The 16,195-nt window shown below is 34.5% G+C and overlaps 1 protein-coding gene across 1 annotated transcript; it reads left to right on the top strand.

The window, feature by feature from the left end:
• Positions 1 to 12,060: 12,060 nt before the first annotated feature.
• On the top strand, positions 12,061 to 15,569 carry LOC110725957 (mavicyanin-like). Its single transcript, XM_021905433.1, has 2 exons — positions 12,061 to 12,435; positions 15,006 to 15,569. The coding sequence occupies exons 1-2, from the start codon at positions 12,234 to 12,236 to the stop codon at positions 15,395 to 15,397; spliced, it is 594 nt and encodes a 197-aa protein (XP_021761125.1). The 5' UTR covers positions 12,061 to 12,233; the 3' UTR covers positions 15,398 to 15,569.
• Positions 15,570 to 16,195: the final 626 nt, after the last annotated feature.

Below are 16,195 nucleotides of genomic sequence, written 5' to 3'. Positions count from 1 at the left end.
TCCCTTGGTCATAATTGGTAGTGTTTTTGGCTCGTTAGAGCCACTTTTATTACTAATTGGTGTTTTATAGTGTTTTCGTAGTTTTGGTTGAGTTTTGTAGGGAATTGCACTTTTGGAGCATTTTTCCGGATTTTCATGGAGCAACTACGGACATTGGAGGAGCACGACCGCTTTTTGTAGCCCAAGGCCAGTTAGAGTCATCGAGCCGGTGATTAAGGGCTCAACATGTGAAATACGAGCATTGGACCGAGTGGTTAAAGCCCCTAAGTGGATATCTAGATTGGACTAAGTAATAATTAAGGCTCAAACGAAGTTCAAAGCTCCAAGGTGAAGTCGGGCCCGATCGGGAAAGTATTAGGCACGATCGGGCGGATGCCCAGAATAGGAGGGAGAAGAAAAAGGAGGGCCAAATCGGACGGCCCTTCGCCCGATCGGGCATGTGTTTCTGGGGAGGCATCTTCGGCGATTTCTTAGTTTCTAATTAGGAGTAATTTTAGATTATTATTTAAGTACGATTTTAATGTTTTTGCTTAGTACCTCTTCTCTTAGACTTTCTCTCTCTACTTAGATTATTTTCTCTCTGGTTTTCTCTCTCTTACAACTCACTCTTGTTCTTGACTCAACTCTTTAATTCCGATTACTTTGGTAACGATTTCTTATTTTATTAATTTCAGCAATTTTATTACTTTGTTTCTTCATGACTTGTTTAATTGCTTTAATTAGTTTAGTTTCAATTATGTCCGAGTAGTTTAATTCTAGGGTTTATGGAGATCCATAATTAATATGAAGGGATAATTTGTTATTGTTGATTATTAATATTGCATGATAATTTCTTATTGAATTATTTTAATTCTTTACAATTGGATTATGAATCGAGCAGATGTGATTTGATCGTAAAAGTATAGCAATATTGAATTGATGAATCGAGCAGATGTTAATTTGATAGTAAAGGCTATTTTCAATAGGATTTTAGATCTAATAAATTGCGAGAGCCTGTTAATCATGTTATTTGTTCAATGTTAATTATTGATTGTTATGTTTTATCTCGGAATATTAATTATTGGTGAACCTATGACCCTAGGCCTTCTTATTATTGATTTTTTCCCTAAACTTGATCTTCGTAGTTAGTTTCTTTTTTATAACAACAAATTGGTTACTTGATAATCTAGATTATATTAATTAATTAGGAATAGAAAGACTTGTTTCCCTGTGGATTCGACCCTACTTCCCTATCTGCATTAGTTAGAGGACTTAGGTAATAGTTTTGATTAGGTGATATGACTTTAGCCTGTCAACGACATTTCTTCTTCATTAGGGGGTGTTTGGTTTGTAAGTTTTAGCTATGAGATATGAGGTTGAAATGAGTAAATCCATATCTAATTTGTGTTCAAGAAATTTAACATCGTATTTCTAAACTCACCTTAAACCCACAAAGTGTAGGAATGTTTGTTAAAGAAAAATCTGATTTTGAAACTCATATGGCTCAATGGTGTTGACCCTAAGTTTTTATGATGACTCAAGGAACCTAAGCAAACCATAACTAGTTTAACTTCTGTTTTAGCTTTGATTATGGACAGGTTTATGCTACGAGATTCTAGAGTAAGAATGGAGAATGGTTCAAAGTCTAAGTCTGCTATGGAAGGATAAAGAAGTCAATCAGATGTCATGTTTCTTGTGGGAGGAACTAAAGCTCCAGAGTTGAAGCTTTAAGACGAGTTCCTTTAGTGAGGAACTGAAGCTCCAGAGTCGAAGCTTCTCAGAGTTTCAAGGAGTCTATTTTATTTTATCTTTAATTTTAGGCTTCTTGTATTTATGCTAAGTACAATGATAATTGATAGGATTTAAGTGGATTTAATTTTATATGATAAAGATTTTTTTCCATATTTTAACTTGTTTATTTTTGAAAATTATCATGTAATTAAAATATCTTTTTTAACAAGATTTTCAGTTTTATTCAAACCTATCTTTTTCGAAAATCTGTTTTGGGAAAATATCTTTTAAACGCGTTTTTATTTTGTCAAAGAGGTTGAGAAAAATCAGGAAGTTAGTGAAGCCACTTCCTGTTAATTCAATTAGCTTGCTCCCCAAGTTCCCATTATCTACACTTCCTAATTTTTATGGAAGTTGTGGCTTAGTGGATATTAAGGCATACGACAGTTTTTAACTTCTTTCTTGTTCTATAAAAAGGCTTGGTTTATGTTGAGAAAAATACACTTGAGCATTACAATCTTTTACACTACTAGAAAACAGGTCATTTCCGACGAAAAAGAAATCCGTCGGAAATGGCGTTTCTGACGGAATTCCGTCGGAAATAGTTGTCAGAAATGGGGTTGTAGGAAAAACCACTATTTTCGTCGAAAATTCCGTCGGAAAAGTGTTTTCGACGGATTTTTCCCTCGAAAAGAGGTTTTCAGGTGCCAGAAAAATCCGTCGCAAATTCCGACGAATTCCCTTCCGTTGGAAAGTTACGATGGAATTTCCGTCGGAAAATTATTTTACGAAATTAAAAAAAACGTCACGCCACCACCGGCACGGCGTATCACCGCCTCCAACCACCACAACCCATTACCTTTACCACGACTTAACCCACCACCACCCACCACCCGAACCCAGAAATAAAAAAAAAATCTACCACGACTTAACCCACTACCCGAACCCACCCCACTTAACCAAACCCACCACCCGAACCCACCCCACTTAACCAAACCCACCACCCGAACCCACCCCACTTAACCCTAACCAACCCAGATCTGCAGCAACCACCCAAAAATTAACCCAAAAATTAACAAAAAAATACAACCACAACCACAATAGCCGAAAACCACCAGTATAACCAAAAAAAAAAACAATACATACCTTTATACGAAGTAAGATGTTAATTTCTCCTCGAATTTGGTTTAATACGGCTAAATTCGGCCATGAAACCTCTAGATCTAGAGATTTCATGGTCGAATTTTACCATATAAACCATTAATATGAAAGAAATAAAGAAAATTAGAGAGGAGAGAGGAAATTCGTGAGGAAAGAAAAGAAAAGAAGTGAGGAAAGAAGAGGAGAAGAAAGAGAAGTAAGGAAATTAAAGAAAAGAAGTGAGGAAAAGAAAGAGACGTGAGGAAGAGAGGAGAGGAAAGAGAAGCTGAAAAGAGGAGAAAGAAGAAGAAGAGAGGTGGGGTGAGAGGAGAGAGAGAGAAGTCAAAAATAAAAGGAGGGGGGGCGCCGAAAATATTAAGGTTTTGGGGGATTTTGTTTGTTTTTTTTAAACTTAAATTCCGTTAGAAAGGTATTAAATTCCGTTGGAAAAAATAACACTTCCGACGGATTTCCGTCGGAAGTGTTATATTTTCCGACAGATGTCAATTCCGTCGGAAATTTTCGACGTATTTCCGACAAAAATAAAATTCGTCGGAATTTTCGTATTTTTCGACGGATTTTAGTGTCCGTCAGAACTGTTCCGTCGGAAATGACCTGTTTTCTAGTAGTGTTAGATTTCAAAAGAGTCATAATCTACTGAAGTCCTTGAATGTCTTAGTATTTAGCATATAGAGTTTAATCTTGAGTTGTATTGGGATAGAGTTTGGGAAACTCTAGTTAGAGTTTCCCAAACTCTATCCCAATACAACTCAAGATTAAACTCTATATGCTAAGTACTAAGACACTCAAGGATTTAAGTGGATTATGACTTTTTTGAAAGCTAAAAGATTGTAATGCTTAAGTGTATTTTTCTCAACAGAAAACTAAGTCTTTTTATAGATTAAGAAGGAAGTTAAGAACTGTCGTTTGCCTTAATCTCCACTAAGCCACAACTTCCATAAAATTAGGGAGTGTAGATAATAGGAACTTGGGCAGCAAGCTATTCGAATTAACAGGAAGTGGCTTCACTGACTTCCTGATTTTTCTCAACCTCTTTGACAAAGTTAAAACGCTTTTAAAAGATATTTTCCCAAATTAGATTTTCCAAAAAGATATCTTTGAATAAAACTGAAAATCTTGTTTAAAAAGATATTTTAACTAAATGATAATTTTCGAAAATAAACAAGTTAAAATATGGAAAATAAAATTTTTTATCATATAAAATTAAATCCACTTAAATCCTATCAATTATCATTGTACTTAGCATAAATACAAGAAGCCTAAAATTAAAGACAAAATAAAATAGACTCCTTGAAACTATGAGAATCTTCGACTCTGGAGCTTCAGTTCCTCACTAAAGGAACTCGTCTTGAAGTTTCAACTCTAGAGCTTCAGTTCCTCCCACAAGGAACTTGACATCTGATTGACTTCTTTATCCTTCCATAGCAGACTTAGACTTTAAACCATGATCCATTCTTACTCTAGAATCTCGTAGCATAAATTATCAATAATCAAAGCTAAAACAAAAGTCAAACTAGTTATGGTTTGTCTAGGTTCCTTGAGTCATCATCAAAACTTAGGGTCAACAATATTCCCCCTTCTTAATGAATGACAAACCTGAGCAAACTCTAGTAAGATAAAGAAGTGACAATAAAAAATAACAAAAATTAAAAAAAAATTAGACTTGAACTATTGAACTAGTACATAAGGAACTAATACTTTTATACCTTAATAAGCAGATGGATGGAGAGCTTGTCAACAATTGAGTTTGCCTTTCTTTTCCCCCTTTTGGCTTTCATAAAAAATATTTATGCACACATACATATCTAAACACTGCACCATACTAAAATGGTTTGTATCCTAAGCATTGAACAAGACATATATAGGCAGAAATAGTATGCAAATAGTCCAAAGGCAAGTAAGGAATATATACATCACAAAAACAAACTGATGTTCCTCCTAACATCAAAAACCAAAAGAAAATACCATGATTTAATTGTTTACAGATCCAACAGAATAAAACCAAGTTCAACACATACCAAGTTAAAAAAACCAAATGTTACATAAACAAGACAGAAAGATAAAGAAATTTAGGCTTCAGGTGTAGAGGATTGATGCTCGTCAGCTGTAGTGTCATCTGGAATTGCTTCAAGGACCATCTCTTCTAGTTTCTTCAACAAATCAGCTTGACCTTGAGAGATAGCAGAAGTGCTTTGTTGGAAGGATGAAGTGAGTTCCTTTGAGGTCTTCACTAGATCAGCTACTATATTCTCAAGAGCCTCAAGTCTTTGAATTAGAAGTGGCTAAGCATCAGTCATCTGTTTCACTGATTCCTTGAGAGATTTCAGTTCCAGGGTTAAGCTGAGGGGACTAAAAGCAGCAAATCTTGTACCTGTGGGAAAGGACTTTTTAACTGAATGTTTTTCCATGGTGCCCTATTCCCCCTGAGCACCTAACTTCTCCTCACTTAGATCCACATAAGAGACATATTCTACCTTCTCACTTTTTCTCTTTGGCTTAAAAGCTAACCTAACACTTTTCCTTTTCCCTTCACTTGGAGTACTCCCTTTCTTTTCTTTCTTCTCTAACTCCTCAATCTGTTCTTTCTTTTCTTTTTCTCTCTCACTCTCCTATTCCTCCATCCAATTCTCAACCTCCTCCTCTACAGACAGCTTCTTGACTTCATCTTGTTTTGATTTAGGAAGAGGTTTTGGAAGAAACTGGGTCTTACCATCCACAATATGCAAGTTTCTGCTTTCTAGAGTTTTGGGTTAGACAAAGTGGTTGGTTTAAAGTTTGAGATGCTCATAGTTTGAGGTATTGATACCAAAACTTCCAATGAGAGTGATGATCAGATTTGAGTATCCAACTTTTAGATGATTTGCAATGCAATGGGTAAGATGCTTTATCATGAGAGAAGGAAAGTTAATTTGTATTTTATTTTCAAGACAATACATGAGCTTAGCATCAAGGTGATTAGCTAAGTGAACAAAGATAAACAACAATTTCTAAATGGGAGAGAACAGATTATGGTTGGTTTGTACTTTAGACAACTTTCCACCAATTGATTCCACAATTTCTTTTATAGACACATCACTAACACTTAAATCAGTAGCACCTTTAAAGTACTCATCAAAACCCTCATTTGGAGTTCCAAAAATAGCACTCAGATAATCAGCATCAAAACTAATTTTCTTATTTTTAACTTTGCTTGTACATACACCATCAACATTCTTAAAATTCGCACAAAATTCTTTTAGAGGAGCATGAGCAAGCACATTCACATAAATTTCACTAAACGATTGCACCCAATTTTGAGCTTCAAGAATTTCAAGCCGTTCAGAGTACTTACTAACTTCGCACCAGGGAAGATTGATACAAAATCTATGGATGAAGCGTTCCGAGCTTGCTTCGATCCTTTTGACGGCTAGAGGTTTTTCCCCCTAAATTTTTTCGCCCATTTTCTCCCAGCCTAGGTCAACGGGTTTCTCGTCCTCAAGTTTCCGTTTCTTTGATTCACTTCGAGCAATTGGCTAATTTTGAGGTTTTTCAGAGATTGTTTGGGTTGGAGTTTCTTGCTCAATGTCCATGGGTGAGTCTTTGAGTGGATTTGCTTGAGTTTTTGGTGATACATCCATGGGTGAAAAAGGTGATTTTGATAAATGAAGGATATACTTGATTGAGTGAGGAGGTGAGGAACAGTGACTAGGGTTTGGTTGCATTTTATAGGAGAGGAATTTTGAGAGTTAAGGGAAGTCAGTAGAAGTGTGTGGAAGGTTAATTGAATGTGTTAGGTGTCGTTTGAAGAAGAGTGGTAAATGCTTTTTACTTGGCCTTGATCAGAACTTTTGATAAATGTGATTTGACAAGGAAGGATCTTGCAATATTTTGATCAGAAACTTCGAATTGAATTTGAAGAGTCTAGGGTATTTAAATAACAGAACTTTGATAGATTATTTGAATATTAAAAGATAGTTAAAAATTAGGAAAAAGATAAGATTTTTTAAGGATAAAATTAATTAACTGATTCAGCTAATTAATTTGAAAAGATAAAACAAATCTTTGAGAGATATAATTTTGCGGAGGAACTTGGAACAAATCAACATAGTTTGTTAGCAACATATACAAGATCAATGCAATTTGATTTCTTCACATACAGCCACAATCCCATATGCAATGTCATACATTCTAATACTTAGGACTATGCTTTCACATATTCAGATTGTGTAAGATACATATAATGCATACATGATTGACTTATACCTTTTGGGGGGAACTTGAGGTCTTCTTAACTCAATTGTATCATGCCAAGTTCCATACGCATCTTTTCAAATTTATCCCTACCCAAAGGCTTAGTAAGAATGTCAGCAATTTGATTTTTAGTATCACAAAAATATAACTTAATTAAGCCTTTTTCCGCATTATCCTTAAGAAAATGATGCCTAGCTTATGTGAATATGTTTCACACGAGAATGATGAATTGGATCTTTTGAAATGCATATGGCACTTGTATTATCACAATAAATAGGAATGCAATTATATTTCATACCATAGTCTCTTAATTGTTGCTTTATCTAAAGAACTTGAGAACAACAAGCTACAACAGCCACATACTCAGCTTCAGCAGTTGATAAGGCCACTGTATTTTGTTTCTTAGATCCCCAAGAAACTAGGCATGGCCCAAGGAACTGGATCATTCCTAAAGTGCTTTTTCTGTTCACCAAATCTCCCGCATAGTAAGCATTTACAAAACCTTTTAAATCAAAAGTATCACTTCTAGGATAGAAGAGACAGAGATTGTCAGTTCCTTTGAGATATCTTAGAATCCTCTTAACTGCTGTAAGGTGTGACTCTTTAGGATTTGACTGAAACCTAGCACACAAGCCAATACTAAAAGCAATATCAGGTCTACTAGCAGTTAAATATAAAAGGGAACCGATCATACCTCTATACTTGTTTTGATCTACACTAGTTCCTAGTAGATCTTCATCCAATCTTGTGCCAGTTCCCATTGGTGTATGGTTGGTTTTTGCTTGATCAAGGTTATATTTCTTCTGACATATTTTTGTTGGTGAATTGCAATTTCTTTCTCTGCTTGTTTAATTTGAAGTCTAAGGAAGAAATTGAGTTCTCCCATCATACTCATCTCAAATTCACCACTCATTAAATCAGCAAAATACTTGCACAAGATTTCATTAGTTGCTCCAAAAATAATATCATCAACATATATTTGAACTACTAATAAGTCAGTTCCTTCAGATTTTAAAAATAAGGTTTTATCAATTTTTCCTCTTTTAAAATCATTTTGTAGAAGGAACTTGGAGAGCCTTTCATACCAGGCTCTTGGTGCCTGCTTCAGCCTATAAAGAGCTTTATAGAGCTTGAAGACATGATTAGGAAATTGGGGTTTTTCAAATCTAGGTGGCTGTTCCACAAAAAACATTTTCTTCAACAAAACCATTTAAGAAAGCACATTTGACATCTATTTGATATAACTTAAATCCCATAAATGAAGCAAAAGCAATTAATATTCTTATAGCTTCTAATATAGCAACAGGAGAAAAAGTTTCTCCAAAGTCAATACCTTCTTGCTAATTGTAGCATTTCACAACAAGTCTGACCTTGTTCCTCACAATGGTTCCATACTCGTCCAGCTTGTTTATGAAAACCCACTTGAGCCTTATTACCTTTTTGTTCTTGGGTTTTTCTTCAAGATACCAAACCCTGTTCTTTTCATATTCATTAAGTTCATCTTGCATGGCAATTATCCAGTCAGCATCTTTAAGAGTTTCTTCATGATTTCTAGGCTCAATTATGGATAGAAAGGCTTGGAAGGAATAGAAGTTCCTCATCTATGATCTGGTCTGAGTTCCTTTACCAATGTCACTTATTATAAGATCAATAGGATGAGAGCCTTAATATTTAAATGGCTTTGGTTGAAATTCTCTGGCTGGAACTCCTATTTGAGGCACTCCTTCTGTTCCTTCCGCTTCCTCTTCGTTGCCTACTTATTCATGACCTTGTTCCTCCTGGATTTCAAGAGGAACTTCAGCATTTTCTTGATGATCTTGTTCAAGTTCAACTTGTCTTTCCTTGGGATGACTGGATGCTTCTTCATCTTCCTCCCCGTCTCTAACCATTCCAATTTCATAATCATTAGTGTCTTGTTCCTGCACATTGATAAACATATTAGATTCATTAAATATCACATGAATGCTTTCTTCGACACACATAGTATTTTTATTGTAAACTCTGTAAGCCTTGCTATTTGATGCAAGCCAAGGAACACAACTTTATCACTTCTTTCATCAAATTTTCCAATGTTCCTTTTGCCATTATTATGGACAAAGCACCTACATCCAAAAGCTCTAAAGTGAGGAATATTTTAAACAATTCATATGGAGTTTTATTAATGATTGGTCTCATCATAATTCGATTTATAATATAGCATTCAGTATTGATGGCCTCAGCCTGAAGTTCCTTGGAAGTCCACTAGCTATGCCCATTGTTCTTGCCATGTCTTCTAGGGTCCTATTCTTTCTTTCCACAACCCTATTTTATTGAGGGTTTATTGGGGCTGAGAAGTTATGATCCATGCCATTCTCCTTGCAGAACTCATCAAATCATGCATTTTCGAACTCAGTTCCATGAGCTGACCGAATATGGATAATTTGATTTCCACTTGTTTTCTGCACTTTCTTGGCGAAGGACACAAATTCATCAAAGGTCTCATCCTTGCTAGACAAAAAAATCAAATTCATCAAAGGTCTCATCCTTGCTAGACAGAAAAATCACCCAGGTAAATCTAGAAAAATCATCAATTATAACTAGAACATATTTCTTTCCACTTCTACTTTGAACACGCATGGGACCACACAAATCCATGTGAACAAGTTCCAATGGCTTTGTGGTGCTCACCATGTTTTTACTTTTAAAAGATGACCTTACTTGCTTGCCTCTCACACATGCATCACATATATGCTGTATGAAGAACTTGACTTAGGGATGCCCTATGACCAAGTTCCTTGCTTTAAGTTTATCCATGAGTGAGAAACTAGCATTTCCAAAACGCTTATGCCATAATAAAAGATCATCATTAATGGCACTTAGACATGTAAGGTTGTTCCTTGGGACAGAATTGAGATCCACAATATATGTGTTCCCTTTTCTAGTTCCTTCAAGAACAACCCTTCCTGTTTTGTCATTAATGATGTTGCATGAATCAGAATTAAAACTTACAGAGTTTCCTTTGTTCCAAGATGCACCAGAAAACCAAGTTCTAATTCAAGTCTAAAACATGAAACATTTGTATCTTATAGTTATAATTCATATATGACAGAAAAATGCATCAGAACAGATTATAAGAACATGATAGGCTTTAGCCTTTTGTGGCCTTATTAACTTTGCTTTAGGCTGAAGGATTTGACAGTATAGTAGTGTCATTGTGTAGCACAAGTGCCAAAAGGTACTATATAGTCATACTAATAGCCCTACAAATATATCTATTGTACATTTGTACCACAGTCCTAAAAAAAATCACCTTTCTTACAAGCTATCTCCAACCTCCCAGTTGCATCTTCATGTATGAACTATGAAGTTTGTGGCACTAATATATTATGCTGCCCTTTAGCCCCTATAGCTCAAATTCAACCATTTATGTTAACTTGTTAATCGTATATTTTTGCATCACTTTTTCATTGTCCTTGTGATGATATAAAAATCATCACAAGGTATTAATATACAGCCATACAATGATCAAACCAATTTTGGAAGTCAAGGACAAGTATACAAAACTCCAATGTTTATTAAATAATTTCAAATGAATTGCCTAATACGAGCCGCAATCAATAGAAATCACCTTACATACACCATTAAACCAAAATGATGATAATTCATAGCTATTGAGCTAAGATTCACATTATTATATACGATTAATTGCATCAAATGCATTGTACAAAAGATAGGTGATTTTACATATACCAATATTCTATCAAAAATAAATGAATTAAAGCTTAAAACAATAACATTCAAAGCTGAAACTTGAAGTAATTACAATAATACAATCAAAAATCAAACAAAAACAACTTCGATCAATGCATATGCACAAAATCAGATTCAAACATTCAACTCCAACAAACATCAAAAACCTAAATCAAATATTGCAATTGAACACGCAAGTAAAACCAAAAACGCAAAAATTGATACTACATTAACCCTATAAATTGAACGAGAGAAATAAAATAGCAAATCTGTGATAATTTCTGAAGATTTGCAGTAGAAAATTGAAAATTTAGGAGCAAGATCTGGAGAATTGCAGCTTTCCTTGTAGAATCGTCGAACAATTTTGGGAATTTTCAGAGAATTGTTGAGAAATTTTGTCGAGCAATTTTGAGAAGCTTTCTTTATTTTTTGTGTTAGAGGAAGGAAAGAGAATTTGTTTCCTAACTTATTACAGCGGAAACAATTGGGTGGATTGGATTACCTCTTACTAACGGTTTGTGTTACTTTAGTCCGTAACCAAACACAATGTAACGGAAACACTAACATGATTCCGTTTCCATCCCTCTAAAAAAACCTATTCCAAACACCCCATAAGAGTGTTTATTGCTTTGAGTGAAGCAAGGAGAAAAAGAGAGTTAGAGTGTTCAACTGGTTGAGGGATCAGTTGAAGGGGAACTTGAGTTCGTTGAGGAACTTAAGTTAGAGTCTTAATTTGTAATAGGTTGTTTACCTATTATTATTAAGAGTTGAGATTAAAATCGCTTGTGGTCATGGTTCTTCTTCTTGATTAGGGCCAAGAAGTTTTCCACGTAAAATCTCTCTTTGCACTTTTAGTTTTTATTTGAGTTTCTTTATTAATTCCGCAAAAATTACCCTACTTCCTCTACAATACAATTCATCCCCCCCTTTGTATTGTTCATTCGAGTCAACAAACGGGCTCATACAACACCTTTAAATATCAATACATTCCCAAACAACAACCGAAGACAATGTATTAATAAACCAAATTCCAACCCCATTTTGAAACCTATGCCAATTTGTAAACCTAACACTCCTTTAATATTCGTATCCAAACCTAACAGACATACTCGCATTATACTCGTTAAAGGGAGCATTTAAGATAATAAAACATGTGTAGTTGTCAAGTTAACAATTAGGCATAAAATTACGACCTCAAACTTTACTTTGTCAAACTTGTAAGTCACTTTTTCTGTTGTAGTCTCCTACTGTCATACATACACACTGTCCCCACTCAAACCACTGTCAATACTTTGACACTATATATATACACACACATACAACCACGCTCACTCATTTACAACTAACCAAAATCAAACAAACAATCTCCTACAAATTTAGCAATTTTGCACCACCAAACATCAATGGAGTGCAAGGCAGTGAAAACAATGGGTTTATATAATTTGGCCGCCGTATTAGCCACCGTGTTGCAGCTGGTAATGCTTCCGGTTACGGCGAATGCGGCGGTGTATAAGGTTGGGGATTCAGCTGGTTGGACCACCATTAGTAACATCGATTACAAGAAGTGGGCTGCTACCAAAGAGTTTCATCTCTCTGATGTTATTGGTACTCCTTTTATTCAACTGTCAATTTTTTTGAATTTCATTTGCATGTCATTTAATTTTGGTGTAATTATAAATTTCTTTGGGAATTGGTTGAAAGTTGTCTTAATTACCTGTGTTTAATATTTCTAATTGGAGTTTGCACGATTTTCTTTTACTTTTATTTGAACTGCCATGAATTTTTTTAGTTGTACTGTAGTTTTATTAAACAGTTTTTTCAATTTTGACCGTGATTGTAAAAAAAAAAAAATTAAAAAAAATAAAAAAAACAAAATAGGAAGAATTTTTAGAAAAGATGAGTATGATGGTTGTCGTATTTGACGAAAGGTAGTGCAGAGTTGAGTCATTTTTGTTGGATTTTTGCGCTGTGAATTTTAAATTTAATTATGGGATAATGACAAAACCCTGTAATAATTTGGGGGTGATTATTAATTATTTTAAAAATATATAAACATGCTTTTTCTACTAATCTTTGAAATTAAGCACTCGTACTTTTTAGGGGTGCATTCTATTCACCTGATTTTTACTTATCTGAACTTATTTTCTTGAATTTATCTTATATGAATTTATACACCTGATTTTTACATATCTGAACTTATTTTCTCGAATTTATTTTATATGAATTTATTAACCCTTATCTGAACTTATTTTTTTTTCTGAAATAAGTGAAAAAAGGTGAACAAAACCGGGCCTCATTAGATTGTTGTTTGTTTAAAGTACCAGTATACCAGCATTCAGCTTGCATTATAATCTCTTTGGCTAATATAAATAATTTTATTGGTTTTTAATTTGAACTATTAATATGACAATTAACTCGGACTTTTGGACGGAGGAACTCTAAAATTGTTTGAAATTTGAACCAGTAATATAACTTTACATACTTCAACTATGTTCCTCTTCTATTAAGCTGACTTTGTTTGAAATAGTTAATTGGATGCTTATAATATTAATATGTCACAATATATGTTGAAAAGGATTAATGTACCAATACTCAACTTATATCTATTCTCCATTCACATGAAATTGACAGTGTAATTCGAACTAGTAAGAGCTAAGAGGTAAAACAACAATTATTCCGGATAAAAAGATTATGTACATGAATTATTAAATCCGTATCCTAAAGCGATTTGATGGACCTTTTAGATTTGGCTCATTCTGTTTGAACATGTTGGATGGATGACATTGACAAGTGATGTTCATGAAACAATAAGCAAGACAACATAGGCAAACTTATGGATTAGTGGGGCAGTGGGGATGTTGCTTTCTTGAAATGATGGTGTTGGTGGAAAAATATCAATAATGTTATTTTCAATCTTATATACGCATGCTACAATAATCAATGGACCATTAAGGTAGATGTTTTTTTACCAGAAATGAAATGAACATTATACCATAGTTCATTTTGAACCCCCAAAAGAGCTTAAAGGGCAGAATAAAAATGTAATTATATTCGTTCTAAAGCAAATGTCATCATTTTCGTATTTCTTTTTTCTAAAATATAACATGATCAGAATGTTAACCGTACTTCATAATTGTTGTCATTGCACGCCCTCTAGTTGTGTAATAGTTTTTTTATCCAACTTGGGTTACCCAACTGGCCACCTTGAGCTTTTAGTTTTATCTATCCAACATGTGATGGAAATGATGTTTGTAAGATGATTAGAATGGAACAAAGAAAATATTATAATGTCGGATTTTAAATTAAAGGTGTTTTGATTAAAAATCAGACTTGATTTCTAGAAACCATACACTGTGGTCATTCGTACATTATGTTTTAATTTGATTATTAAATCATTTTTTTTTTCATTTGATCTAGCAATAATCATCATGGTGCAGTATAAAATTGGCTGACTAGTAACTACCAGCAGTTGTAGTATACTGAGGCCTGAGGGAAAAGAGAAATTTAGGGCAGTTATGAGTCAATAAAATTTTGCACCCAAGCACTAGCATAGCACAAAATTAAAGACAATTTTGAATGAATTTCTTTTTGTTATGTAGTCTACATTCTCTGCATGTAATCATATGTATCGAGTTTTAACCTACCTTCATTTAGCAGTAAATTCTGTGGATTTATTTCTTCTTGAACCATTCTAGCCTTATTCATTTCCTTGGCTCACTTTGTTACAATGATGTCGTTAAGTCAAGGCTCAACACAAGCAGCTTGCTGTACTTGTTCCTTCATAATGTATGAACTTGATTCATGGTGCCTCGTAAACACAATTGTCCTTTTTATTTATTCTTGACATGTTTTATGTTGTTTTAAAAGTAGAAACCTGGTAGCTCATGTGAAAGGTTATGGACTCAAACTTAGTGGAAGTGGTTGGAGGAGGCGGAGGAGCTACCTGAATCAATCTTATGTCAAGAAAATAAACAATAAACTAAACAATACTTGCATTGTACTCTACCAGATTGCTTGGCTTAAATTATAATGTTACTCTGTATATTGTAGCTGTATGTTTATGCTTTGATACTGGCTAGCTCATAGTATAAGGTTCACGGCAAAATGTTAAATTCTCTTTCCAATTGTTGTCCTGTTCTTTCCATTCAATGACTCCTCTTTGTTTGCAATGGCAGTTTTTCAGTACAATCCTCAGTTTCACAATGTTATGCAAGTGTCTCATGCTGCATACAGGGCATGTAATGCATCGTCCCCTATTGCAACTCACACTACAGGAAACGACACCATCACTATCACCAAGCACGGCCACTACTTCTTCCTTTGTGGGGTCCCTGGTCATTGCCAGTCTGGGCAGAAAGTTGACATCCATGTACTCCGCAGCACCACTACTACTTCCATGGCTCCATCTCCTGCAGCCTCAGTTGCTTCATCCCCTGCAAGCCCTGTTGCCAGCGCCGTCTCTCCTGGTCCTTCAAGTGCTGCTGCAGCTGTGACATCGTCAGGTTTACTAAAAGGGCTTGTTAGTATAACTGCAGCTGCAATGCTAGCATTTTTGCTTGGTTCCTAGTGTTTGAAGTACCAAAAGTAGCAACCAGCACCGATAATTGTTGAACCTACTGTTTTGACATTGTGATTTTCCTAATGTAGTAATGGAACATAAAAGTCCTGAAAGACAATTGTATGAGTATATGGTGGATACAAGTCCTTCCAGTAAATGTTAACCCTGTGTTTTTGCAAAACTAGATGACCACATGTCCTCGTATGATCATATTCGTACACACCAGCCGTTCTTGAGTTTAACAGCATGTGTTTCTCAGAGTTATATTCTTGGTGGTAAACATGAAAACATTAATTCATGCTAATAAAAATTCACTTGTAATATTTTTCATGATAACCTAGAGTCACCGCAGTTGAGTTAGTACTATTAGTAGAGTCATGTCATTACCTGTTTGACCAAAGTTTTACTCCCTCCATCCTATAATTACAGGCAAATAACTCTAAAAAGTACAGTTTTTAAGGAGGATGAAAAAAGTATAGAAATATTGTATAGAAAAGATAAAAAGTGAAGAATGTTGTATAGGGATAATTAAAAGTAGAGAATATTGTTTGGAAAAGTTAAAAATTAAGTTATGATTTTTTAGGTTTGTGTGTATTTTGTATGAAAAAAAAGTAAGGTATGTGTGTATTTTGTATGGAAAAGGTAAAAAGTAATGATTGAGTGCTATTTTAAGTAATAGGAGGAATATTTTGGGATATCCAAAATGGTATATTTACCTATAATTATGGGACGAAGGGAGTACATAGTTTCAAAATATTTTAAGGCTTTTACATGATGTAGCATCCACAAGGTACAAAGGGAACGAGT

Source organism: Chenopodium quinoa, unplaced genomic scaffold, assembly GCF_001683475.1.
Source record: "Chenopodium quinoa cultivar QQ74 unplaced genomic scaffold, ASM168347v1, whole genome shotgun sequence".
In the NCBI taxonomy this organism is placed as follows: domain Eukaryota; kingdom Viridiplantae; phylum Streptophyta; class Magnoliopsida; order Caryophyllales; family Amaranthaceae; genus Chenopodium; species Chenopodium quinoa.
The sequence above is the reverse complement of the archived record's forward strand: the minus strand, read 5'-3'. Positions and strand labels throughout refer to the sequence as shown.